Source organism: Cyprinus carpio, chromosome A2 (genome assembly GCF_018340385.1).
Source record: "Cyprinus carpio isolate SPL01 chromosome A2, ASM1834038v1, whole genome shotgun sequence".
Lineage (NCBI taxonomy): Eukaryota > Metazoa > Chordata > Actinopteri > Cypriniformes > Cyprinidae > Cyprinus > Cyprinus carpio.
Genome location: NC_056573.1, coordinates 6,968,272 through 6,995,472, shown reverse-complemented (window position 1 = coordinate 6,995,472; position 27,201 = coordinate 6,968,272). Strand labels below are relative to the sequence as shown.

Sequence of the window (27,201 nt, the reverse complement as noted above, 5' to 3'; positions counted from 1 at the left end):
AAAAATTAAGGGTAATATAGACCGTTGAAAGAAGAAAAAAAGAAAAAGAAAATTAAGAGCGTTTTTTTAATTTGCATACCACTCCCCCCACCCCAGTCCCAAAACAGGAAATGAAATTCACACAACATTCCCCACTTTTGCACCCCACTTACCAACACAGGAGGTTTCATTGTTTTATTGCAAAAGACAACAGGCATATCATTTTAGAACTGAGATGATTTACATGAAAATGACTATAATTTAGTCTCAAAACTACATAAGATACAGGAGATACAGAAGCTGGAATGACCAATATTACCCGACTAAAAACAAACCGTTCATTTACAAGAGTGGCAAAACAAAAAGGCAAAAAAAAAAAAAATATATATATATACTTGACTTTGGAGCTGATCTGCGATCTAGCTTAAACACTCAAACCAATGAAATTAAGATCTTCATCATGGCGTCTGCATCCAAACATTTAACAAAGGTTCTTTCTGACAATGTAGCATTTACTTTATGTCCACTTCACATTACTGGCCCTGTGCAGAAGAAATACATAAGAAATACACAACATGTTAAGAACAGAAACATTCATTCAACACCCTCCCCCCCAAAAAAGAGAAGAAGCCTGTTTGAGGAGGAAAGAGTTAGGTTATGTTGTGTCGATGACTCATCTGGAAATCTGCTGAACCTGTGGAAGTAAATGTTAATAGAAAAAAAAAGTGTCCGACAAAAACTGTACACATGCACATCTACCAGGTGAAGAGCGTAAAAGACAAAGGGCAGTGTTTTAGCGGGAGTGTACCTGCTGAGACTGGGGTGCAGCTCCCATCGCCTGAGGGGCACCTTGGCCATAGTATGCTGCCTGTTGGCGGTAGTATTCTGCCCACGCTGCACTGTAATCTGGCTGACCTCCTGGCTGAGACGCTGTAGCTGCAGCCGCCTGAGGCGCAGCTTGACCTGAGATTTAATAAAACCCAAAGCATTACAGATGGAAGGTCAAGCAGAAAAATAATCTGGCAGTGTTGTTAAATCACTGCTTAGTACAAGATTGATTTTAGGATAAATAACTCCATGACAAAATTTGTAAGAGGGGGAACGACCCCAGCCACACTACCTCCGAGTGGCGGGACAGAAACCCGCTACTTTACTCTGGGGCAGCCCGAGACCACAGCAGCTCTACTGCAGAGGACTGTGAAAGAGCTGCAGCTGCCCAAAACAATTCAAAATCAAAGCATCTACCATATCTTACCTTGTTTCTTATAGTACTCTTCCCATGCCTTTGTGTAGTCCTGCTGAGGCTGACCTTGACCTGAAGAGACGAGGGTAAACAAAAATTAATCGGGAGCTAAAACATAATAAGAATTACATTGAAAATAACATGACTGAATTACTCGCTGACAATTCTGGTAAAAACATGCAACTAAATTAAAAGTCTACCACCATATTTATATTCTTAAAAATTAACATTACAATAACTGTTCAATTAATTTAGTTAGCATTAAAATTTTAAAGTTTCAGTAATTATAAATTTCATATTTACAAATACAACTGGCATTGAAACAGTAATATCAGGCACAAATTTGAAAAGGTGTACATTTATCCATTACATACATATACAAAACTGAGCAGTAGGGGTGTGACGAGATCTCGTGGCACGAACGTGACGATATTCTTGCACACCTTTCAGATATCATTTATTTGCATTACACTGACTTGACCATTAGGAATGTCACGGAATTTATCAAATTTTGAATGAATTAATCAGAAGTAGGTAATTTCACTAAAATCAAATCACCATATGGACTAGTATCTGTAAATATTAAGCCACAAAAGTCGATTTAAACATGAAACCTGCATGTACTGAACATCAAACCTAAATCAACTGCCCCCAAACTTTAATTCACTAGTTACCAAATCTATAAAAAAAAATGATGATTTCTATAAAAAAAATATATATAGGCCCTATATATTTTTGTTGCAATTAATTTAACCCTTTCGCACGTACGATCACACCGGTGTGATCAGTCTAGGCTGGTCCCTGGAGTGTACGATCACACCGGTCAGTGCATGACGTGAAATTCAAATGTGCTCTGGCGCGTTGGCTGGCGCTGAGCCAGAGACAGGCGCGCTCAGAGCTGTCATCAGAACTTTTCAGTGTTTTCAACCACATAATGTTTATTTTAGGTTTCAGACATATAAGTACTAAAAAAAACAATACATTTAGAGTTTGTAAAAAATACACACTGATGTCAAAGGACGAGGCAATAATAATCCTTTCCATTATAATTAGACACGTTTTATGCATATCAGATACACATTGTGTAAGTAACTTTAAAGTTTACTCTATTATTCTCCCAGTTCACCATCCACTTACTTTTATGTATTTCGGGAGAAGTGGATGAATTCATGTGTTGTAAATCCAACAGATCCGATTCTCTGAACTGCGTCTGCGGCACAAACTAAGATGGCGGCACCCATCGCGTATACAGCTCAACTAACGCGATCATTATAAAGGTCTTTAAACAACAAAACACTTCCACTTGCATATATTTGAAAATCGGAATATCAGCTATTTTATGCCATATCTAACAAATTTGTGAATATTTTGAATAAATAAAAAAGGAAAAAAAAATGACATAAAAGCAGATCATCATTCATTCAGCTCTGTTGTTTCTGCGGTGTGTCACGTGACAAGCAATGACGCGTCACCATGGAAACCATAAAGTGACACATCTAAATAACGATCACCTTAAAAAACTCACGCTGGGGGGTCAGCCAGAATATTTTAAACTTACGTGTGAAAGGGTTAATTCAATACTTGTTAAATGGTGTTTGCAGAAAAGTCTGATACAAATAAAAAAAATATAATATATATATATATATATATATATATATATATATATATATATATATATATATATATATATATATATATATATATATATATATACACAAATCTGATTCTGAATCAGCACCGATATGCTCTGTGTTCTGAATTTGATTTTCTTTTCTTGCATTTAAGAAGGGGGGGGGGGGTCGCGGGGCAGCAGCGCATTTATCATGGGGGTCGCGGGCTTAAAAGTTTGGGAACCCCTGCGTTAATGAATGGCGCAGACGCACAGTTTCATTTACTACACACACACTGAAGAGAAAGTGATGCTCGCGGTGATTTCAGCGTCTGCTGTTTCACTAAATGAGGAAGTAAACACATGAACAACATCTCCAGAACTGCTGAGAGTCACTTTATGAGCATTTTACCGTTTGATTTGAGTAAAACTAGCATCATATCTCATACACAGAACTGTAAAGGTATTCACGGCAACCCGTCGAAATAAAAGTCCGATTTGATATAAAGACTATGTGCCTATTACTATTTTTCAGTAGAATGTACATAGCCTACTACTACTACTGAAATGAAACAAATGATTATTTTTTGAAGGAATAATCACACAACATTTCTTCCATGTTTTAATTTTAATAGTAAATCCCATTTGTTTGCCAAAAAATAAAGTTTGCTTAATTTGCAATAATTAAAAGATAAATGATTAATAAAATTAATGTTTTATGCCTTCATTTCATAACCAGAAAAATGTAAATACACAACACAAAATTTCTAAAGAAAGAAAAAAAATAAAAAAATAAAAAAATGCTACTTTAAGAAAAAAAAAAAAAAAAAAAAAAAAAAAAGAAAAAACTTGTTTTATGCATTCAAATAATTAGACATGCTAAAATAGAATTTGGTAACAAAAAAAAAAAAAAAAAAATAATAATATGGGGAAAAAATAAAACATTTCATAGGGCCCTAAACATGTATTTTTTGTTCAGCTTTTAATAAATTGATGTGAAAATAAAGTTTCATGATTTTAATTAGACATGCTTTTTAATTAATACAATTTAATTTAACCATTAAAAAGGAGTCGAGAAAAATTTAAATGGAAAAAAACGGAATCCAGAAAAATTTTAATGGAAAAAACAGAATTTGGAAATATATATCATAGGGCCCTAACTATCCCTATATCTCATAACCACTAAATGGATATATATATATTATATATATATATATATATATATATATATATATATATATATATTATTTTTTTTTTTTTTTACTAAATAAAAGTGAACTTGACTGACTGCTTGGGATATTTGTGTTGTTTATTATTTATACTATTTATAATTTTTGTGCAGTTACTTGCCTGTCAGTTGAGTTTGTGGCAAATTTTTTTGCAGTATTTACTTGTTTATTACTGCATAAAATTTATTAAAATGGATGTTTAATTTAAGTGCAAGTTGATTTCAAAACGCACCTAAATTATTTGCATTGAGTTTTTCAGTTGAATAAAAGACTATTTTCCCCTATATACTTTATCACTGAGGATCTCTTCAAAAAAAGTAAAAAAATCTCCTCTCGTCTCGTGAACCCAGACTCGTGTCCCATACCTTGGAATAGGTGTCTCATCACACCCCTACTGAGAAGTATAATCTCATTAATGGGCTTTCAGTGTGGTAATCCTATTCTATCTGAGACACTAAAGCTCCTCATTCTGAACTAGGGATGTCAACGATTAATCGATGATCGATTAATTGTCAATAAGAGATGCAATCGATTAAGGCTGTCGATGGTCGGTTAACGATTTAATGTTGGGCTGCTGCGGCTCATGCGCAAAACACGTGCGAGCGGCTGTGAGTGACGGTGACGGTATATAAAAGCATCATCATTCATTCACAATGTACAAATTAAAGCTTTTAATGTGATTTAAACTTTAAAGTACATTAAAATAGAAACAACATAAAAGTTCTTCAACATAAAAGCAATAGAAATGTAGTAACTAAGTCATTTCATCAGATAACTGTTTCATATCGTGCGCTTTGCAGGGCTGCCGGACACAGGACAGGTAGTCTATTCATTCCTACAACTTGTTAATTCGTTCCTATGACTTATTAATTTGTGGCAACTGTCCATGTTTCATTAATTTTGTTCCCTAAATAACCCATGATTTAAGTGAAATAAGGGAAACAAATAATAAATCGAACGAATTCTTAATTCATTAAATCTTTAATTTCCCTTCCCATGTTTACCACAGTAAGAGATGCGAAAAACAGTGATTAAAAGTGAAAGATAATAAAAAAACCTGCGAAATTAGAGGGGGTTAGACTGTGAAGATTTAGGAAAAGAAACAATGCCTAGGCCTATATGTTACTGAATTTGTGGAAATTCGTGACCAACCGGCAAACCAGAACAAAGCTGCGTTAATGAAGGCTATGGGCTCAAACGGCATCCAGAGGCATCTAACATTTTCCTATTATTCCTCTAATAAACAAAGCTATTATACCACACTTGTCATAACCAGAGCTTATAATTTGTAAATAAATAATTGCTGGATTCAAAACAGCGATTAATAGGCGCTGTGTGACCGACACAGACAATAAGTTTTCCCGGAGCATTCAGTGATGTCACTAAACGGTGATGCAATCGTTCACAAGTTTCTGCATGGACCTACAGTAACTAGGGCACAGGTTCTCAAGCCCTGGGACAAAATTGGATGCTTTAAGGAAAATGTATAGCCTATGTAGCCTAAGTAATAGGCCCAACATAAAAATAAATTGTTTTTATAATTTTTTTTTTTTTAACATGCGAAATATGTCCGACTTAAATAATTAAGATAACGAATTTAAAACAGAAGTGTGGCGGCGCTCCATAAGTTCACGGAAAGAAAAGAAAAAGGATGACAACGCATTCTGTTTGTTTGCTTTATTTTACAAGAACATAAATCTTCTGTTTTTATTGTGTGCGCACAAATGAAAGGAAACACTTTTGCGAAAAGGTTTTTTTTTTTTTTTTGTCTCAGCTGTTTCGATCGCGCCGGAGCCTGCTGCACACGTATATTCTAGCGATTCAAACTTGCATCGCAGTCTGTTCATTTTCGAAATAAAATAGTCAACTAAACATTTAAAAGGTTACACTGCTCAGTTTAAATAGACCCTAGTATACCGGTTCACTCTGCTGTTATGCCAATGACGTTTTTGCTCATATGAAGAGAATGATCTTTTCCGTCTATATGCGAATGCGTGTTAAGTACAAGCCTAGTTTACATTATAAATAATAGTTTAACATTCAAATACATTGCGAATATGGAAACATTTTGATTTTTGCCGAATGAGACATCAGCAATAACCTCCAAATAAGTCTAGCCAAAGCCGCGCTCGCTCGTCCTCGTATGCAGGCGCACACGCACTGTCATGATCTGATGCACTGTATGCCGGATTTTTTTTAAAAACAAATAGCCTACCGGAACGCAAAAATTAAAAATCTGACATTTTCATCGAACAGAATCCAGCAGGATCAAATTAATGTGAGCAACGGTGTGTTTTGCTACAGCAGCGCTGACGAAGCAGTTCACTGACTGCGCAGCACATCCACACACGCGCCACAGTTACGTTTGGGATAATTTTATTTTAAATACCATAATGTCAGTTGAAAACATTGCAATTGTGTTTTAAAATACAACAACGAGCACCACAAAACCATTTAAAGAGGCGCGTTCAGCGGTCTCCATGCAGGGAAACAGTCAACAAACTAAAATGACCTCAAACGTATGGCGCGCTCTCTTCATTTTATCAAATGATCATAATCACATCTATTCATTTTACAGTCCTGCTACTAGCATTTTATTCAGACTAAAACCCCTTTAATTCAAGTGAGAAAGCGTTTTGTGTGTGTGTGGCTTTTGCACATCCTGTCATGCCGGTGACTGCGTGCCTGCAATAGACGCATTTTGCAGCATTATGGTTAACGATTAATCGAGTAATTGATCGTTAATTTAAACGACGATCGATCATGGAAATAATCGAAATTTGACATCCCTATTCTGAACAGCAGGGTTTGAGACCAATATTTCTGTGGACAAGCACCAGAGACAAAACTCACGCCACTAATTTACCCCGCTAGACTCCAAAAGAAAAACAGGACTGATTGGCTATTCAAGCCCTGCTGCTATTTAACCTGATCTCTCAAAGAAAGTAACCTCAAGCTACATTTGGCAAAATATTTATACCCAATTTCTTGTAATATTCCTCCCAGGCCTTGGTGTAATCTGCCTGTCCACTTTGACCTGGAGCTTGCGGGTCACCTGTTAAAAATGGTACAATTTCAGAAATTGAGAACCATTCTTTCCAAGGCTGCAGAAAGTCCTCCACCTGGCTAGGTGGCGCACTTTGCACAAACAGGTTGAGTGTCTCAGAAAATGCCCTGTCCATGAATGCTAGTCGAAAAAGGCCATCCCAGAACAACGTATAAAACCATAAGAAAAGCAACACTGTACTGTGCAGTGATGGCTACACTGAAAGGCTACTAAGTACTACTGTACAACAGACAACAGTAGATCTAGAGTGAAGGGAGGGCGACAGCTTTGTGGAGTGCAGGGGAAAAAAATAAAAAATAATAATAATTGTACCTTGCCCATTGGTTTGGGTTGTGCCAGGGGCTGCTGAAGTTGGTGTCATGGGGCCCTGGGGCTGCTGCTGGTACTGAGAATAATAGGCTGCCCATGCAGCTGCATTAGCATCAGCCGCTGCTTTATCTGCAGAACAGACAACAACCAATACTTATTAAAAAAAAAACGATGGTGGAGGACATTAACTTTTTTATTAATAATAATAATAATAATAATAATCTATACATTAAACAATCTATTAAAAGTTTGAAGTATATGGAAATATAAGTAAATATGAAACCCAACTAATTTAAATAAATTTACAATAAAACCTAAGCCACCTGACCCAACTACAACAATAAATATCAGTACTTATAACAAAAGTAGACAGTATTCTTGGTAGGGGTGCAACAATACAGTTAGCTCACTGTTCAATACCACGGTTTTCAGCTTGATTCTGGTGGCTTGGCACATCAGTGTTTTTTTGTGATTTAAAATATGATTTTTAAAATGAACTAACAAATAACTCCTGTACATTGGAGAAAAACATGGATAATGATATGTCTACTTGAAATTTCTTTTGAGAGAAGTATTATTTTTGGATTGGGCATTATCGAGTGCTATAAACACATTTTATGTCTGTTTCATTTGTACTGGAAGCCTGAGGTTGCCCTCACGCAGAAACTCCACATATGTATCACAGAAGTAACAGAACTCATGACACTCCAGAAATCCCTAATATAAACTAAGCCAACCAGTAGCTGTTCGATTAGAAACACTTCTCATTGCAAATCATTACAAGGGAAGTTTAGCTTTAGGCATTTTAATTTAAGCACCTTAATGTAGCTAGCTAATGGTAGGCTACCTACTGCAAATATTTAAATCGACAGCTCAGGCATTTAAGTGGCACCAAAATCTGTGTTCTGATTCAGTTTGGTACATAACCATAATTCTAAACCAACCATAGTTAGCACAACTATGGAACGAGCACTTACTGGGATCTGGCTGACCTTGCTGCCAGTTGGGGTAACCGTTGCCCCAGCCTTGAGGCTGGTATGGTGCTGGGGGACCACTGAGAATAAGAATAAAATACACTAAGTTCATCTTAAGATGAATTGTCAACTAAAGACCAAGTAAAAACACTGACACATGCTAAACATCATGAAGCAGAAAATCCTTACTGTGGTCCAGGAGGGCCCTGGCCATAAGGCCCAGCGTTGTATGGGCCCATGGGAGCAGGTGGTCCTGGTGGACCGGGAGGGCCATGAGAAGGACCTCCATGAGGCCCAGGAGGACCATGAGGGCCACCCATAGGGCTAACTGGACCCTAAGACAAACCAAAATCATTTTTAGTATAAATCAAGCAATAAGCAATAAATAAATTGAGACAAAATTCTGTGCCTGAGAAACATTTGGGAAACACTATTAATTAATATGTTAACCCAAAAAATTAGCAAATAGTTTGTTAGGCATAGTTAAAATCACGGCACTCACTCCAATCTTCTCCTCGACCAGCTGTCTGGCATAATCAATCTGTTGGGGTGATCCACGGACTGTGAAGATCTTTATATTAGGGTCTGAATTAGGTGGAGGGTTTCTTTGTAACTCTATCCTGGCTCCAGACTGCTGGCTGATGTTCTTAATGGTTTCACCCCCTAGAAAGAGAGAGAGAGAGAAGAAATCATCACAATGCTCATTCATTACCAATTTCTGTCATATAAAAATATCCCATTGAAGGTAAAGCAATTATCACCAACTAACCTTTTCCAATAATTAGGCCGGTCTTCATGGTAGGCACAGTGAAAGTGAATTCCTGCAGGCCTCCAGGAGGGCCCATGTTCCAGTTTCCCTGTCCACGGCCCCTCCCTCTGCCCCCGTGACCAGGGGGGCCTCCAGCCTCCACACTCCTCAGCAGGTCAGATATGATATCTGCTGCGTGCTGTGCCCTGTCTGGAGGCCCCATAATCTGAGCGATCCTCTCTGGTGTGGAGCCATCATCTGAAGCAAAACAACAAGTATGTGTATCAAAGGTCTGGTTGGTTAGTGTTTTAATGCCATGCCACAATATGTAAGATTTTTTTATTAAAATAGCTAAAAACCACTAGAACACACTATATTATTTTGCTGACTTGTGTACTTACATTATCCCAAAATGTTGCAAAAGAATGTTTAAATCCAGAGAAATAAGCGAATTTCAACTAGTGACACGGACCGTGTCCATAGTGTCATTGTGTCGCCTGCCAATGATGTCATAACCCCTCGATTTCTGGTTTTGTTTTATAGAAAACATATGGAAACACCAAAGACACTTTAATATGTTGTGCGTTTTAATAGACCGGTGACAACCGCACAGAGTAGCATTATAAACAACTTTCCAATTTATCTAGTATGATAAAACAGCACTGCTTTTTTCCCCTCACATACACACGACTGGAAGCGGTCAACTGTGGCCATCAAAAGCTCTTCATCCTACCACATCAATGAAACACTAGTTCACCCGAGTCCATTCGCTCTGACAGCTTGCAGCCTCACCCTGCTTCATTCTACTACGTTAATAAATCATTAGCTCATCCATGAACATGATTTCTGCCCGAGTCCCGTCGGATTGCATTGGCTGTGGGGATGAAGACAACAACTCCCAGGATTCCACACTCAAGTCACGGCATCATAAAAACTACACTACCTGGTCTTTGTTTATTTTGAATACGCGCCCTCCAGCAGCGAAAAATTAAATATTGTGCCTTTAACTATTTGCATGGTGAGTAACAAGTTGAAAAAAAAATATATATGTTTTTTTTTTTACAACAAAGGTCTGAAAATTAAATTTTGAGCAGTGTAGAGTAGCACTTGTTTGTCATTTCTCAGATCACAAATGCAGACATTGTTTTATGTTTATGCTGCGCGATACGCAACACGAAAAAAAGACAGGTACAAGTCATTATAATCAGTAATTATATCCCCACTGGACGCAACAAATGCCTCGTTTGTAATGGGTTTTATTGGTTTTGTCTCATCGTGCCGGTAGACAGCATCACAGTATGGTAAGGGGCATAACATTTTCGTCACGTGCTTGAGGCATTCAGCCAATCACAATGCACTGGATAGCTTGCCAATCAGAGCACACCTCACTTTTCAGAACGATGAGCTTTGTAAAAATCTAAGCGTTTCAGAAAGGCAGGGCATAGAAGAGCAACAATAATGTACATTATGTGGAAAACAATGTTTTTTTTTTTTTTTACCTTAAACCGCATAAACACACTGCATTACACCAAATGCACAAAATAAGGTTCTTTTTAGCAACCTCATATGACCCCTTTATAGAGCATATAAACATCTTTCTTACCTGGTTTGAACTGAATCCTCACACCAGTGTCATTCTGAATCTTCTTGATCATTTCACCATTCCTACCAATCACAATTCCCACTGCAAACCTTGGCACAGGGACCTAAAGCAACAGCAAAACACTCAGTAAACTGCCTTTCAAAATTCAATCTAAATGTATAACATCACAAAGAACTTAAAGATTATTCTCACAAATCAGTACGTACATCCAGACTATCTCCACCGCTTACTCTAGAACCATACTCTCCTCTCTGTTCCCGGAAACCCTGATCTCTGATTAGATCCATCACCATGTCTTTAGCTTGCTGTACAGACCAAGAAATTTAAAAAATACTTAGATATACAGCCCATAATTTGGAATAATTTCAATGTAGAATTGCAAAGGTTTAAATGTACCCACCTGAACTTTAAAAGGATCGCCAGAGATCCTGAGTGGTTTATCAGCACCTGTGTTTTGGGGTCCATCTTGAATCATGACCATTTTGACTCCAGCACGTTCCTATTACACAAGTGTTGAACAATTAAATTAAGCAAATGTCTATTAAGAAAGAAAAAAAAAAGTAGAAACTTTAAAATAAATAACTCTGAACATTTCTGGTTTAATCACTTTTGTGCACCTTACCTGTAACTGTTTGATTGTTTCTCCTCCCTTTCCGATGACCAGACCAGCTTTGGAGGCAGGGATCATCATCTCCTGAACAGACATCCCTGTTCCATCATTGTGGTGGAATGCTGGAGAAGGTCTTCCTTTCTCTACAATCTCTGAGAGCAATCTCTTTGCAGCCCTATTACAGAAAATGTCAAAATACCCCACTATAATAAATTCAACCATGACAAATTTCTGAATGTGTGGAGATACTCACTGGATTGAATCAGGTGCACCTGTTAATGTCACTGACCTCTCAGGCATGCCACCACTGTCTGTTGGGTAGAGTGCAGAATAAGCACTGCCATTTTTTCTCCAAAGAGCTGACAACAATCAGACTTATGAGACACACAACTAGGACACGGCAATTTGACTCACCGGGAGCAATCTGTATTTTGCAACCTGAATCCTGCTGTATTCTAGAAATCTGTTCTCCTCCCCTTCCAATAACTGAAAACAAAGTTTTAATTAAAACGGCATTTTTTAATGAGATTTAAATGCAAGTTCTCTAAAGCATGTGGTAATGGATTTTTGTTTTTCCGAATTCGTAATCGTGCTTTTCCATTGTATGGAATGGCACGGTACAGCTCGGTATGGCTCGCTTTGGCACTTTTTCACTGCACGGCAAGGCACGGCTCACTTTCTGGTGCTTTTCCACTGCATGGTACGTCTCGCTTAAATAGTACCACCTCAGTTGAGGTTCCAAGCAAGCCGTACCAATACTAAAATGTGATCTGCAAACACTCCAGATCACTGATTGGACAAAAAGAATCACCACAACCAGTGTCATTGGATTTGTAACAAGGCGCCAATCACGGCAGCAGACAGGGCTTGACGCTTACCTTTTTCCCCAAGGATTACATGTTCAACTTAGGAGCACGATAAAAAAAAAATGTAGGGTTAATTAGCTTAATAAGGGGTTATAAGGAGACAAACAATTATTTAATTTAGGTTTTTAAATAATTTAGCTTCAGACTCTATTTAAAAGGCTAATTATGTAATTATTTATAGTCCTATTGCACGTACATTAGGTATGTGACGGTCTCAAATTTTCCACAATCGTTGAAGCTTTTATCACGGTATATGGTTAACAATATATAATTTAATATAAAAAAAAAAAAAAAAAAAAAAAAAAAAAAAAAAAAAAAAGTTGTCCTCTTACCAGGTTAAATAACTTTATTAAAAGTCTTTTACTAAAAGACTTTGTTAAAAAATACACAAAAATATACAAGTGTTTCAAGATTAGAGTGCAAAAGAATGAAGTTCAAATGAATGAAAGAAAAACAGGTAACACTTTATAATAAGGTCCCATTTAGTTGTAATTTAGTAATATAAATAAAAAACATTAACTAATAAAAATAAAAATACATATTGACAAACAACTATTTAATAAACAATCAATTATTAATTTTATATAAAAATACAACTACTTATTGTTAGCTCCATTAAATAATATTGGCAGACAACTTTTGATTTTATAATGCATTAATGTAATATAAGTAATAATAACACGTCTTGGAGCGCTTTCAGAGCATGCATTTATTTGTAATTTTAATCGTTCAGAAACGGAGTGTAAATGTGGAAGTCCTTCAAAGATTTCTTATCCTGTTGCGCCCTCTATAGGACAGCGACTAGTCGATAATGTCCTTAATTTTACCATCAGTTCAAGCCCGAAAGGGGAACAGAGTTGTGTGACAGACACAGTGATGAAACTCTCTTATGTGTTTGGAGTATACAAGCCACGGATGGTTCAGACACCTCACTCTTTTATGTGACCCGGTCTCTCTCTCTCTCACACACATACACACTCGCGAAACACACAGACACAAACACACGACGCGCAAAACACCGCATTTGAACAGTCAGTAGCAAATACTTAAACTAATAACAAAACATGCTTACAGTAGCTGATTCAGAAGCGCCAGATTGTCGTAGTAAAGTCAGCATTACCTCCTCTCCTAGGTTCACGAAACGGTCATCCATAAAATGCGGTGCTGTTCTGTTGTAAGTAATCTTAAAGCTTCCTAAATGCATCTAATGTCAGAAGGCCAAATAAAGTGCTTTTGCTTTCGCCTAGAAACACAGCATCTCCCTGACATGGCTGCTTCATCACTAATTGCGGTTACTGAAACCAGGCCTTCTTTGCGTGAAAATCTGGGCGGCATTACGCAAATATTTCCACATCATGACAGATATGTGGGGGGGTGTTTGAATGAGCCGTTTTAGGGAAGCGTGGCAGAGTCTGAACTTTGATAAAGAATCTCTCTTTGGATTTGAGACTTTAGTCTTTGCAACTTCAGGGATCTTATCTATGTACAATCAGCTTGTAACACTCCAAAGAGAAAGGAAAACTTGAAATCGCATCATATGACCCCTTTAAAGCGTCATGGCAGACCACTGAAGTCAACTAGTTGATTAGTCTGTGCAACCCCTACAGTGAACATCCTTGTAATTCACTTCAACCTTTTCAAACTTTATGAATGATTATTTTAGGTTCAAGTGGTGCATGTGTAAGGAACTGGAGGCAAGCAGAATACGGCTATTTCTAAAGCATGCAGTGCCATCTGCTGTTAAAAACTAAGCTCACAATCGATTCAAAAGAGAATCGCGATGCCTTCAGAAAATCTCAGAATCGATGCAGAATAATTTCTCCATTTGCGATGCATCCATTTATTGTCCCAGCCCTAGTACTAACTGCAGTGATAAAGCAAGTGAGCTGTACCACGCAGTGGAGAAGTGAAGTTAGCTGATCAGAGCCGTGCCGAGTCGTACCACGCAGTGGAAAAGCGCCACAAGTCGACTTACTGAAGCCAACCATGCCATCTGGAACCTTGAACTCTTCTGTTATAGACCTGCACAGAGATGGGAAAACAACATTAGAAGAAAGGCAGAGCAGAAATGTACCATTATATTAAAAAAATTACAAATGATCAAACTATAAAATAATACAATAGTTACCTTGGTGGGCCACCCATGCCTCCCATTACAGATGAAAAAGCTGATGCAAATGAAAGCATGAACTCATGAGATGAGCAACAGACAAATCTTTAAAATGGTTAAATACAGAATGCATATTCAATAGCTAATTAGTTCCTCCTAGAAGACAATTGCAATGCTTACGATCACTTGGTGGAACCTTCTTGGTTTCTGGTTGATCTGAAGAGAGAAAAAAAGACCAAAAAAAGTTTAGACCAAAACATTGCTACCTAAAACAATTAGTAGTATCGCTGACCATATAAGTACAAACTAAAACTTTTACTTTTAGACTAACTAAAACTTTTAACCCTCTGGTCTTTTTAGGCAAAAAACAAATTCCAAATACATTTTTATATAGAAATAAATGTTGCATATTGTGAGCCAGTCAATATTGTTTAGTGTCATGAAATCCACTCAGAATATAAAAAATTACTGAAATATTATTTAACTAAAATACAGCACATTCATGTGTGTGTGTATATATCTCACAAATTAAGAATACCGGAGGATTTAAGTATATTATACTGTGGTTTATGTTGACCATTATGCACAACAACAAAGCCACTACAAGGCACCTATGAGCTTACCTCCATCTTCAAGAGGTCTCTTCTGGCCTCCATAAACAAACTCATTGGAAACTGGAGAGGGGGGTACGCCATCACCTCCTATTTTTGCAGCTATCTAAAATAATATAGTGAAATGCAGCGTTAAAACGTTTTTCAGTAACACTGTATGATTATAACACTGTAACAGTGAGGCCTGCACTACTGTTGTCCGGAACAAAACTAGGTCGACTCAGCAGCACCAAAACCGTAGGAAGTTGTAATTACATGGCATATTCATATAATTGGATGAAAAGAAACATTACCAAAAACATCTATAAAGCTCATCCTACACCTAGTGACCTTATTCCAGTTATAAGTGACTGTATACGCAAGTTACAGTTTATTTCATTGTCTCGTAATTCGTTACGTTATTTTAAACTACTATTTTGCTCTTTAGCTCATTGGAGCGTGTGTGAAATATACGCATTATTTACCAAAAACATTCTGCTTCAGTAAAAAAAAAAAGAAAAGAAAGAAGAAAAATGCACACAACTGAAACCTCTTTGTTGCAACGCATCGAAGTTAACTTGGGCCTCAAGTTAGCACGTTAGCTAACGTGACGAACTGGTTACGTTTCATATCAATTTTTAAATGTAACGTTTGAAGACACTAAATATTTTTGACGTTTTCAAAGCACTCACTTGTCTGGCCCTCTGGAGGGCGTCTTTAAAAGCATCGTTCATCCCTCCACCAGCGTTTGAGGACGGCGGAGCCACGTTAGAGTAGTCGGCCATGTCTGCGGGAACAGTCTTCACGAGCTGAAGGAAGATGGCCGTGCGCGCGAGAGTGATGAAAAGAATTGACTGCAGCCGCTTCGATCCTGATTCCACTTCCGGCCGACACACTACCGCGGATGTTTCTGCCCAACCATAATAGTAATTATTTTACTTAATTATATCTATACATGGATATTATATTTATTAATAACGTATCTAAGAAACTTTACGATCTGTGTGTCATGTACTTTATTTATATTTCAGACGTTAGCATTTTTGCTAATTAAAAAAAAAAAAACATAAAGAGAAGTGCTTATGAGAATATCATTAAATGTAAATCTCATATGAGATGAAATCATATCAGTCTTCTAGAAAAATATTGTTTTAAAATATACATATGGCCTCCTTTAGCCAATGTTGAAATCACATGACCACCAGTTTGCAAAAAATACTACTATAGTAGTCCTACTATTACTCGGCTAATTCTGATAATAATATGCTAATATGTTTACTAGGGATGTGACGATTCACTTTTGATTTCAGGATTTGATTTTTTTTTCTTTCTTTTTTTTTTTTTTTTTTTTTACAAAATGAGATTTAAGACAAATTATAAATTAAATGTGTTCTTTTTTATTGCTTGGACAATTATTATTATTACTATTATTGTTGTGAAATTGAAATTTAACACCATACTAATATATCACTTGCATATTTTTGCTCTTTTGTTGGATTTGATTGCTTCTATTGTCCTTACTTGTAAGTCGCTTTGGATAAAAGCGTCTGCTAAATAACATAATTTAAATATAATGTAAATGGAAATAACAAAATTAAACTGAAATTTTAAAACAAGCCCCAAATCAAATTAATAAGTAACACAAATAAAATAAATTTCTTCATATAAACAGAATAAGGCTTTGTCTGTGCTCTTTCCATTTAAAATGAGAGGTAACCCCTGCATTTTAATCATGATCGAAACAAAGATGCTGCATGCATGCAACATGAGCAGTTTTTAATCTAAATTAAAGGGATCATATGATGTTGCTAAAAAGAACATCATGTTGTGTATTTGGTGTAATGCAATGTGTTTATGCGGATGAAGGTTAAAGGTATTATTTTCCACATTTCCTCTATGCCCCGCCTTTCTGAAATGCGTCGATTTTTACAAAGCTCATCGTTCTGAAAAGCGAGGTGTATGCTGATTGGCCAGCTATCCAGTGCATTGTGATTGGCTGAATACCTCAAGCGTGTGACGGAAATGTTCCTGGAACGACCAGACAAAACCAATAAAACCCATTACAAACGAGGCATTTGTTGCATCCAGTGGGGACATAATTACTAATTATAATGACTAAAGCCCAATTTATACTTCTGCATCGAACCTATGCCGTAGCCTACGCAAAGACACACACTCTACGCCGTAGCCTGACGTGCACCTCTCCAAAAATCTAACAGCACGTCAATTCTACGTGGACTGCAAGCGCTGTGATTGGTCTGCTAGAACCCCTCCCTCCATATATACTTGAGTTTTGTGTGTATTTATGTGCACTTTAATATATTTTAATGTTACACCTTCCTATATAAAGTAAAACAGAGCAGAGAACAAGTGTCTTATCATTTATTAAACAATATAGCATTATACATCAGTAGTTGTCCGCGACAAACAATGTTGATCTGCTGTGGTACAAGTCCTTGTGGATATTGAAAGAATGCCATATCTTCTCCTGTTTCGTTGTTGACTACTTTTTGTAGTTTTAAATAATGATTTAATGATTTGATATTTATTTGCCGCCATCACGGCTATAATGCTTCTCCAACAAAGACGCTTCTTCTTCAGCTTTTGCCGTGGTACTGCGGGTTACACCAGCAACATGCCCGTGGACACTGCAGACTAGCAGTTTGCATGCGTACTGCACGTTGACGTGGACAACGATGCAGAAATATAAATGAAAACTGACGCATTGCCTACAGAGTAAAGGCTACGGTGTAGGTCCAACGCAGAAGTATAAATCAGCCTTTATACTGTCGTTTTATGCTTTGCATTGGGTATCGTGCTGCGTAAACATAAAACCATATGTGCATTTGTGAGCAATGACAAACAACAAGCACTTCTCTACACTGCTTAAAACTCGTGGTTGAATCATCAGTGGCAACTTCTTTAAATATAAAACATGTACTTACAGGCTGTGAGTCAGAAGCGCCAGACTGTCCTTGCAAAGTTGGAACTGCCTCAATTTATAGAACAGCCTTTGAGCACAGACCCAATGTAGGCTAGTCTGCAGGTTCAGGAAACAGTCCTCCATAAAATACATCACACAGTGTCACACACTCCGGGCTTGAGTGAGGAATGGCTGGCAGGTAAGAGAATGGCGTGGCCAGCGTATTCGACAAAGGACACATGTGACGATCCCAGGCTGGACTCCGCTTCGTCCACAGTGAAAGCCGATCTGGCGATCCATAGCACGAAGTTGATGTATTTCCTCAGCGACCAACACTGATCAGGCATGACTAAGCGGATATTGTCCTCTTTCGGAAGGCCAAACAAAGTAGTAATGAAACACAGCGTCTCCACAACATGGCAACAACAATAATATTATAGCGTCAAAAGTTACGTCTTCTTTCTTTGCGTGAACATTTGGGCGGTGTAATGCAAATCTTCCCACACAATGACGTAGACATGTGGCTGCGTGTTTAAACGAGCTGTTTTAGGAGGGTGAGCGTGAGCTCAACGTGAGTTCATCTGATCCTCATACTGTGATCCTCAGCATGTGTGTAAAGCGTGAGCTCAACGTGAGTTCATCTGATCCTCCTACTGTGATCCTCAGCATGTGTGTAAAGCGTGAGGCGTGAGTTTATCTGATCATACTGTGAGTGTCGTGAGCTCAACGTGATCATCTGATCCTCATACTGTGATCCTCAGCATGTGTGTAAAGCGTGAGCTCAACGTGAGTTCATCTGATCCTCATACTGTGATCCTCAGCATGTGTGTAAAGCGTGAGCTCAACATGAGTTCATCTGATCCTCATACTGTGATCCTCAGCATGTGTGTAAAGCGTGAAAGTTCATCTGAGCCTCATACGTGCAGTTGTAAAGCATCTGATCATCTGATCCTCATACTGTGATCCTCAGCATGTGTGTAAAGCGTGAGCTCAACATCCTACTGTGAGTTGAGCTCATCTGATCATCTGATCCTCATACTGTGATCCTCAGCATGTGTGTAAAGCGTGAGCTCAACGTGAGTTCATCTGATCCTCATACTGTGATCCTCAGCATGTGTGTAAAGCGTGAGCTCATTGTGAATGCTTCACACTCCGGTCCAGTTGGCGGTGGTAAATGCACCATCTAAGCTGGTCTTCCAACCACCATAAAACATGTAAAGAAGAAGAAAAAGTTGTGCATGGTATTGTTACACCGCAGAAATGGTGAGTGGCCTATTTACATACTTTTAGATGTGCAATGTGGTCTGGTCTTTTTTTTTTTAGCAGAGTACTGCTCACACATGCTACATGTGCACCAGCCATTTTACCTTCAGTAATCACACCAAAATTGCTAGCTGCAGCTAGTTTGCATATCAAAAATTAAGAATTGTTACGCCTGTTATGTCAGATCATTACAACATTACTAACTTTATATTTCAATATATTAATTTTTTTTATTTATACTTATATTTCAATAATTAACAAGCACTGTAAAACAACAATAAGCAAGAATGCTGCACTGGTGGAATAGCGTAAACTATCATTGCTCTTTGGATAAAAAGATGAAGTACGCCTACTCTTAGACACTCATATTAAAGATAAAAAGCCTTATTTCACCACGCTATATGACTAGTTTTTTAACAACAACTTCTATCTGCGGAACTGTAGCTGTTTTATGTTAAAAGCTTCAACGTCACTTCCCATTTACCAAAACTCAAAGTGACTGACATTCATCCTCTTATTAACATAACAAGCAACTTTACCCAGACATCAGATGCAACACTACATCATTAAGAATGTAAAGTGTAGATCTACAAAAGAGTAGTTTAAAGTACTTTATGATACACACTTTCTTTAGGATACACAACAATTGTCCAAAGAAGACTTCTTAAACAATTATCAAATACAGTAATCAGTGAGAGTGGCTAAGGTTGTCCTCTCAAACAAAAAAAAATTGTAAAATATTTATGTGTTTCATATAATGTTTTACTAATACAGAAGTTCTTTTTGGCCTGTTAGGATTTGGAAACAAAAATTAAGGCATTGAAAAGACAGCAACAAAAAACTCGTAGAAAATCAAAAAAGATAATTTTGGCTCTTCAGAAAAAAAATGAAAACACTTCTGATAGTGAACACTCCACCAGAGAACTTGAATCAGACTACTCATCAGACGACTCAGGAAATATGCTGAATGTTGTGAAGCAGCATCTAAATGAAGACTTGCAAGAACAGTATGATTCAGAATCACAACAGAATACCATAATTAATATGCAAGATCAAGTGCTATGGTATGGAATTGATAGACTAAATGATTCCATGGATGTTACCAGTGAAAGTAACTCAGAGCTAGCTTTGTCTCTGGAGAAAAAGCTGTCTGAGTGGGCAATGAAATTCAACATCTCCATGACCTCTCTCACTCATTTGCTTAAGATTTTGAAGGAACATGACATTGATGTTCCAGCAGACGGACGAACACTATTGAAAACACCTCGTTCTGGCAGTTTGAGAATAACAGAAAAATCAGGTACATTTTAACTTTGAAAATGTCCATGCACTCATTTGGCAATATTATTCAGAAATTTCACTGAACTGTAAAATCTTGTTTTTGATAGCAAATACACATATTTTGGATTAAAGGAGGGTCTTACGCATACTCTGTCTGAGCAAGACACTTCAAAATACGACCACTTTGAGATTTGTTTGAATATTGATGGCCTACCCATTTTCAAGTCCAAAAACCTCACAATGTGGCCACTTCAGTGTGCTGTCATCAACACTGATGAAGTGGAAAACAGTCCTTTTGTTGTTGCTCTGTTTTCTGGAGCAAAGAAACCAAATGATTTGGAGTTTTTGAGGGATTTTATGGAGGAGCTGCAAGAACTGATGGAAACAGGCTTTAAAGGGAAGAGAATTGTCCTCAAAAACATCATATGTGATGCACCAGCACGAGCCCTCATCAAAGGAATAGTTCAGTTTAATGGCCCCTATGGCTATGACTTTTGTGATGTAAAGGGAGTTCATGAGAGCAAAATTTTTTTTTTGTATAAAGGAAATCTCAGAACCAATGAGTCATTTAGACAGAAGACAAATCCTGAACATCACAAAAACAGATAGCATTCTTTTGAATCTGGACATTGATATGATCAGGCAGGTTCCCAATAGATCCCATGCATTGTGTAGATCTAGGAGTGAATAAGCGAATGTTGATGCTGTGGAAAGAAGGACCTTTGGCCCATAGATTATCAGCTGGACATCTTAGCACCATTACTTATTTTCATCAAGCTGTCCGACATCACATACCTCCTGAATTCAATAGGAAACCCAGGGGGTTAGATGAACTGAAGCACTGGAAAGCAACTGAATTCCAAACATTTTTGCTTTATACTGGACCAGTGATTTTGAAATATGTTCTCGATAAGGAGAAGTATATTCACTTCCTTTCACTTAGTATTGGAATGCGCATCTTGTACAGTGAAAACCTAATGGAGCATCGTGATTATGCAGATGCATGTTATCCTGATTTTGATCCAAAGACTATGAATAATGTGTGTGTGTGTGTGTGTGTGTGTGTGTGTGTGTGTGTGTGTGTGTGTGTATGTGCATGTGCGTGTGCGTGCATCTTTCAGTATCGAATTTGTTTATTCGGTGTGGACAGACATCTGTTGTACCAATCAGTTGGATTTTTGATGACAATGGAACATTGAAGTGTCGATGGACATCATCACTCTCAAACATTAAAAACAATTCTCCACCAAACCCTAACTGGAAGGTTTATGACATTGTGAAGATCGTTGGACCATCAATTGGTAAGAAATTGCAATAATGGTGCATTTGAATTGAAAATGAATGTGATGCTGAAATGTGGGTATAAGAACACAAATTCAAGTTGTTGTGCCTAATATAAGACAATCACAATTTTAGTTTTACATAAGTATTTAACATTTCTGGAAGATTTTTTTCTCAATATTATGATAGGTGGTCTTATAAATTTACTAATCATAATATATTTATGTATTCTATGATGAATAAATAGTTGACTTGAATTTCCATTATACACATAGTATACATAAATTTACCACTTACAGGAGACTATGATCAAGCAAATCAATACATCTCAGATTACACAACGGGGGTCTCAGCAGCAGAGGACTCAAACTTATTCAATGACAGACCCTGCAGTTGTGGAATTACCTGAGAAGAGAAAAAGGAAAAATAAGCTCTGTGATGAAAGTGACATCAATTCAGAGACATCTTCCTGTGAAGGTCTGTATATATTGAAATGATTGGTATGCAGAAAACAATTTAGCCATAACTCTGTGATCATTCATTATTTGTATGTACTAAACAGATTATATGAACTTGAAGCAGTCAGGAAATGAAGTGAAGCAATCTGGTCTGAAGTCAAGAAATGTCCCACTGCCCAAACCTCCTATATACCATGGTTAGCCTGTTTTAACTTTGATGTAGAACTTTGAACTTGCTAAAGCACTTTTATGTTTTTTCAATCCCTTTTTTATTAGTTTGTTTTTTTCTTCTTTTGAACATTAGTCAATATTCAGCTCATTCAGAAAGTTCAGTGTGACAGTGTTTTAACTTCTTAACTAAACTTTTATTTAATAAAAAATATTTTTCTTCTGCATGATCTATCTTTAAAGATACTCTTCAGAGAAGTGGGAAAAAAGATTAGGAAGATCCCAAGCCAACAAGCTCTGATGTCTCAGGTGATTTAAACATATACACACATATACAAAAGATAAATTCATGTATTAATGGTGTGTATAATGTGTTACTATGCAGAGGTTTTTACACTTTATATTGCCAAAACCCACCATATATGATGAACCTTTAGCTAAGGAGTAATGTTGGACATGTAAACCTGAAGATAACAATTTTTAGTTCAAATTTATTAGTTTTATAGAAGATTTACAAAGAATTCTGTTTTAAAAAGAAATACAAATCCCATACTACAGATAAAAAACAAATATAAACACTTAAATGTCTCTATCAAGAACTTAAAAATGTGACTGTAACAATGTTTGAATATATTAATATTTATGTTTTTTTATGAATTTTATGAAGACCCTTACAACCCTCTGGAGGCCTGTTGTGGGTCCCCTGACCCCGGTTAGAAAACCCATGCATTCATGTATTGATGTACATTAAGCCACTTACTTCTATATCTTCCTCTCAGAATTTCATGATCTTCAACAACATCACATGACTTATAAAGAAATTACAGTGCAAACCAGGATACCAGGTGTGTATACATTGTTTATTCATTGTGTATACAAGGTTTGTTATGGCAAAAGATTAGGTGATCATACTAATTTTAATGTGATAAACAGATGATGTGCATTTAAAGAAGTCAAGAAATGCAATGAAGCGAGTTGGTCTGAAGACAAAGAATGTTCAGCTGGCCAAAACTCCCAGATACCATGGTAAGCTTGTGTTTTAACTTATCTAAGGAACTTAGCAGAATCAGCTTTATAATTTTATTTGCAGATTTTGAATGTCTTATGTCTTTTCTTGAAAGTAGTCAAGAGTCCACTTATTCAGAAAGCTCTGTGTGTCAAAACATCTGGTGAGTATGAAACACTTTTTCTCTTAAATTGAATCTGGTTAAGCTAATTTGATCATTCTAATTCACATTGTTCAGGTGACTGTCTGGATGATAACAATGAAAGCCCTGATGACAGTTATTTAAACTCAAGCCAGCCCAACCCAGTATTCTTAGGTGAGACAATAGATATTCCCTTTAACACATGCAAACACATCACAAGGTACCTTATAAGAGAATTTTGTGTCATGACTCTCACAGATACTCTTCAGGGAAATGTGGCAATGCATGAGGATGATCATCCCAAAAGCTCTGCTTCTTCAGGTGAGTTATAATTTAATATAATTTATTGTGTGTGTGTGTGTGTGTGTGTGTGTGTGTGTGTGTGTGTGTGCGTGTGTGTGTGTGTTTTTTTTTTTTTTTTTTACATTGTACCAAATGTCCCCACAATTAAAGTGAACCACCTACATGTGCATTGTGGATAAAACGATCAGGGAAAAAACGGTTTAATTGATGTAGAAAAATAAATATAGAAACAATATAACTGATTTAGATAAATGCAATTTCACTGACCTCATGTATGTAATTTTGATAACAGGGAAGGAACCAAAGGAAACAAAATGCAAAGTCACCATGGAGAAATTGTTTGGTATGTGATATATCAATTAGACATTATTTATTTATACAGACATAAAACATCCTTTGCTATATAACAATCTAACTTTACAATTTTTCAGATCTGAATACTAAGATACTCCAACAAATTCAAATGCTGGAACAGAGACAAGCTGTCATCATGAATGACTTGGCAAAAGTTAAGTCTGTTCTCATGAAGCGGGCAGAAGAAGATGCCCATGAGGAACTTTTTAAACAACAACAGTACTCCAGCTTTGAAACGTTTGAAGCCTTCTGTCAGAGGCTTGAAGAAGACAAAAATTATCGAGAGCTTTATGTTAGTACTACTATATAAATTTAGCGTTTATTTTTACAACAAAGCCACAGTTTTATTTTTTTATTTGCAGTTATTTATTTTTGCAGCAGATACCATGTAAAAGAAATGTTGAAGCCTGGTATATTTTAATCATGACAATATTATGTATGTTTTTGTCAGGTACACTATCTCATCCATACTCACGGCAGCTCCAATATAGGTGAGATGGTGAGACAGGCTTTAAAAAGCATAGCATCAGACAATGTTCTCTATAACAGAACGGGGAAAGATGGGAAGAAGGTGTTGCCACCTGTGCTCCTGACATGTTTGAAAAGTAAGTGTTTAAGTTTTGGTTTGTGCATCTGGATGCTGCTATAGAAATTGTAATGTTAACACTTTGCTCTTTGTGTTTTTAGAATGTGTCAGGTCTTTTCACAAACAAAATGAAATAGAGGTGAAGAAGCTAAAAGTAACCACCAGAACAACACCAGACGCGGAATGTATTCGCCAAGTAGAATTTTTTTTGTCCAACGCCAACACCAGGCTGAAAAGGAAACCAAATAAAGGAAAAAGCTGACTTTATGTTTGATTGTTTTTATTGATGGAAATAAAGAATGTGGGTGTAAAAGTTTGAGTTAACTGAATCATTTTAGATAACAGTGAACTAACACAATTATTGCATAGTGGTGTTATATGGTGATCTCACAGTATGAGCACACAGTGAGTGCGCAGTGACATCACAGTGACCACAGTATGAGCACACAGTGATCACAGTATGAGCACACAGTGAGTGCGCAGTGACATCACAGTGACCAGAGTATGAGCACACAGTGAGTGCGCAGTGACATCACAGTGACCAGAGTATGAGCACACAGTGATCACGGTATGAGCACACAGTGACCACGGTATGAGCACACAGTGACCACGGTATGAGCACACAGTGATCACGGTATGAGCACACAGTGATCACGGTATGAGCACACAGTGACCACGGTATGAGCACACAGTGACCACGGTATGAGCACACAGTGACCACGGTATGAGCACACAGTGATCACGGTATGAGCACACAGTGACCACGGTATGAGCACACAGTGACCACGGTATGAGCACACAGTGATCACGGTATGAGCACACAGTGAGTGTGATGTGACCTCATATTTCCACCACAGTATGAGTGCACTGTGATTGTGCAGTGACCTCATGTTGTGAACAAAGTATGAGCACACAGTGAGAGCTCTGTGTGGTTACACTTTTAGTTCACTGTGACACTCACATTATGACCGCACCATGAGAATATTGTGAGCTCATAGTGACATCATTGTGAGATCAAATTGTTGACTGGGTGTATTACTCCAAAGACAAAGGAAAAATGTAAATGGCATCATATGACCCCTTTAAATTGTATAATTTCGAAATTTGAAGCAAAAACAGAATGGCTTGACTTCAGTTTTGTGAAACTATTCATAAAAAATAATCTGCATGAAATAGAAACAGCAGATGAGCTGAATGAGACGCAGATTCAATCTCTGCCAGCAGGTGGCGACTTAAAGCTGTGAACAAAGAAGCGCTACACTTATGAACTAATATGCATTATACAGTGGCAAGATGAAAATAAAACATAACATCTAACTTTTCTAAAGACAGTAAGTTCCCCTCAGACATACATTCTTTCTTTTCAGATAAAATCAAATATGGAATTGTCAGGTGAGTGAAAACTGTTGTTTTCAGATACTTAGTATACTATTTCCAATTAAATTAAAATGTATATTTTATTTATAATAAATATAGTTTAACTAAATAGTGTTTCTTGGCCCATTGATTTTGGATTTCAGTAAATCTTCATATGTATTTTCATAATTGCTTGAAATATAGTTAAATTATACTTTTGAATTTAATGATAAGCTTTAGTAAACTAAAATATAATTTAATGTATTTTTTTTAAACTTGTATGTCATGCATTTAATAAATATATTTATAATTACACATTTGTTATAATCTTGCAATTTAAAATATATTAACTTTAAATGTAATATCAAATAACATACTACAGTTAAAATTATAATGCAGTGCTTTACATTTGTTTTAGTGCGTTAGTCTACAAATTAAAACAAGTGAACATTGAACGATTATCACATGTCCTGTTTTGTAAGTGGACCTTCGTTTGTAGTTCTGTTTGTCTCTGGTTGTAGGCCTTTTGTAGATTGTTTTCAGTTCTGCTCTCATGTCTTCTGGTTTATTTATTGGGGTGGTTGCTGATGTTAAAGAATAACTGCACAAGGATCCTGGCTTCCCTCAATTCACCAGCAGGTGAAAGCGTGATTCATCAGCAGGGGCAATTACCCCTGCTCAGAGTCCTGCATGGGTCCTATTTGGTAAACCCACACCCGCAGGACTTAACAGAACACCCGACCAGTTATCTGACAGCAGCACTTATTTAATTCCATACCCAACCCGACCCATTTGACATTAAGACCGTGACCTGAGTCGCACATGCATTAAATCTACCATATCAGGCTGGAAAATTAAATAAAGACCTTTTACGTTAATTTGATACTTTCAGGTCCAAGGTTATAATACCAAGCGTGCAAGGTTCCAGGCAAATAAATTGTATCCACCTTATTTTTCAACTCGGAAGTAAGAAGTTTTCTATGAATATGCGAGACTTCCAGTTCATTAACTGCTGTAGGGAAATAACGAGAAGAATTCCAAAGTGCAGTAAACAGTAAAAATGTTTGCAATACAAACCAGTGTGTTCATAATTAAGATCATACATTCAAATAATACGGTACGACACACCAGTTTGGAATATCA

At 37.0% G+C, this 27,201-nt stretch overlaps 2 protein-coding genes across 10 annotated transcripts; one reads left to right on the top strand and one right to left on the bottom strand.

The window, feature by feature from the left end:
- Positions 1-159: 159 nt before the first annotated feature.
- Positions 160-15,764, bottom strand: LOC109083828 (far upstream element-binding protein 1-like). 5 transcript variants are annotated; one of them, XM_042770768.1, is made up of 20 exons: positions 15,630-15,764; positions 14,971-15,064; positions 14,528-14,563; positions 14,366-14,405; positions 14,180-14,259; positions 11,786-11,857; positions 11,625-11,682; positions 11,384-11,546; positions 11,162-11,260; positions 10,968-11,066; positions 10,762-10,864; positions 9,180-9,416; positions 8,913-9,073; positions 8,600-8,745; positions 8,414-8,490; positions 7,440-7,565; positions 7,041-7,115; positions 1,235-1,294; positions 788-942; positions 160-521 (listed from the first exon to the last, which is right to left on the bottom strand). In XM_042770768.1, the coding sequence occupies exons 1-20, from the start codon at positions 15,720-15,722 to the stop codon at positions 513-515; spliced, it is 1,983 nt and encodes a 660-aa protein (XP_042626702.1). In that variant the 5' UTR covers positions 15,723-15,764; the 3' UTR covers positions 160-512. The 5 variants fall into 5 exon arrangements, with proteins under 5 accessions (XP_042626702.1, XP_042626709.1, XP_042626716.1 ...); XM_042770775.1 differs by having other exon boundaries at positions 14,213-14,259; XM_042770782.1 differs by lacking the exon at positions 7,041-7,115.
- LOC109074434 lies at positions 15,739-25,246 on the top strand. 5 transcript variants are annotated; one of them, XM_042770836.1, is made up of 13 exons: positions 21,063-21,705; positions 22,070-22,162; positions 22,248-22,340; positions 22,555-22,620; positions 23,091-23,156; positions 23,245-23,337; positions 23,433-23,480; positions 23,556-23,633; positions 23,718-23,780; positions 24,055-24,105; positions 24,194-24,408; positions 24,568-24,721; positions 24,804-25,120. In XM_042770836.1, exons 5-13 carry the CDS (start codon positions 23,117-23,119, stop codon positions 24,962-24,964), a joined length of 903 nt encoding a protein of 300 aa, XP_042626770.1. In that variant the 5' UTR covers positions 21,063-21,705; positions 22,070-22,162; positions 22,248-22,340; positions 22,555-22,620; positions 23,091-23,116; the 3' UTR covers positions 24,965-25,120. The 5 variants fall into 5 exon arrangements, with proteins under 5 accessions (XP_042626765.1, XP_042626756.1, XP_042626770.1 ...); XM_042770831.1 differs by lacking the exons at positions 22,070-22,162; positions 22,248-22,340; positions 22,555-22,620 and adding an exon at positions 15,739-15,863 and having other exon boundaries at positions 21,526-21,705; positions 24,804-25,171; XM_042770822.1 differs by lacking the exons at positions 22,070-22,162; positions 22,248-22,340; positions 22,555-22,620 and adding an exon at positions 18,929-19,123 and having other exon boundaries at positions 21,526-21,705; positions 24,804-25,171.
- Positions 25,247-27,201: the final 1,955 nt, after the last annotated feature.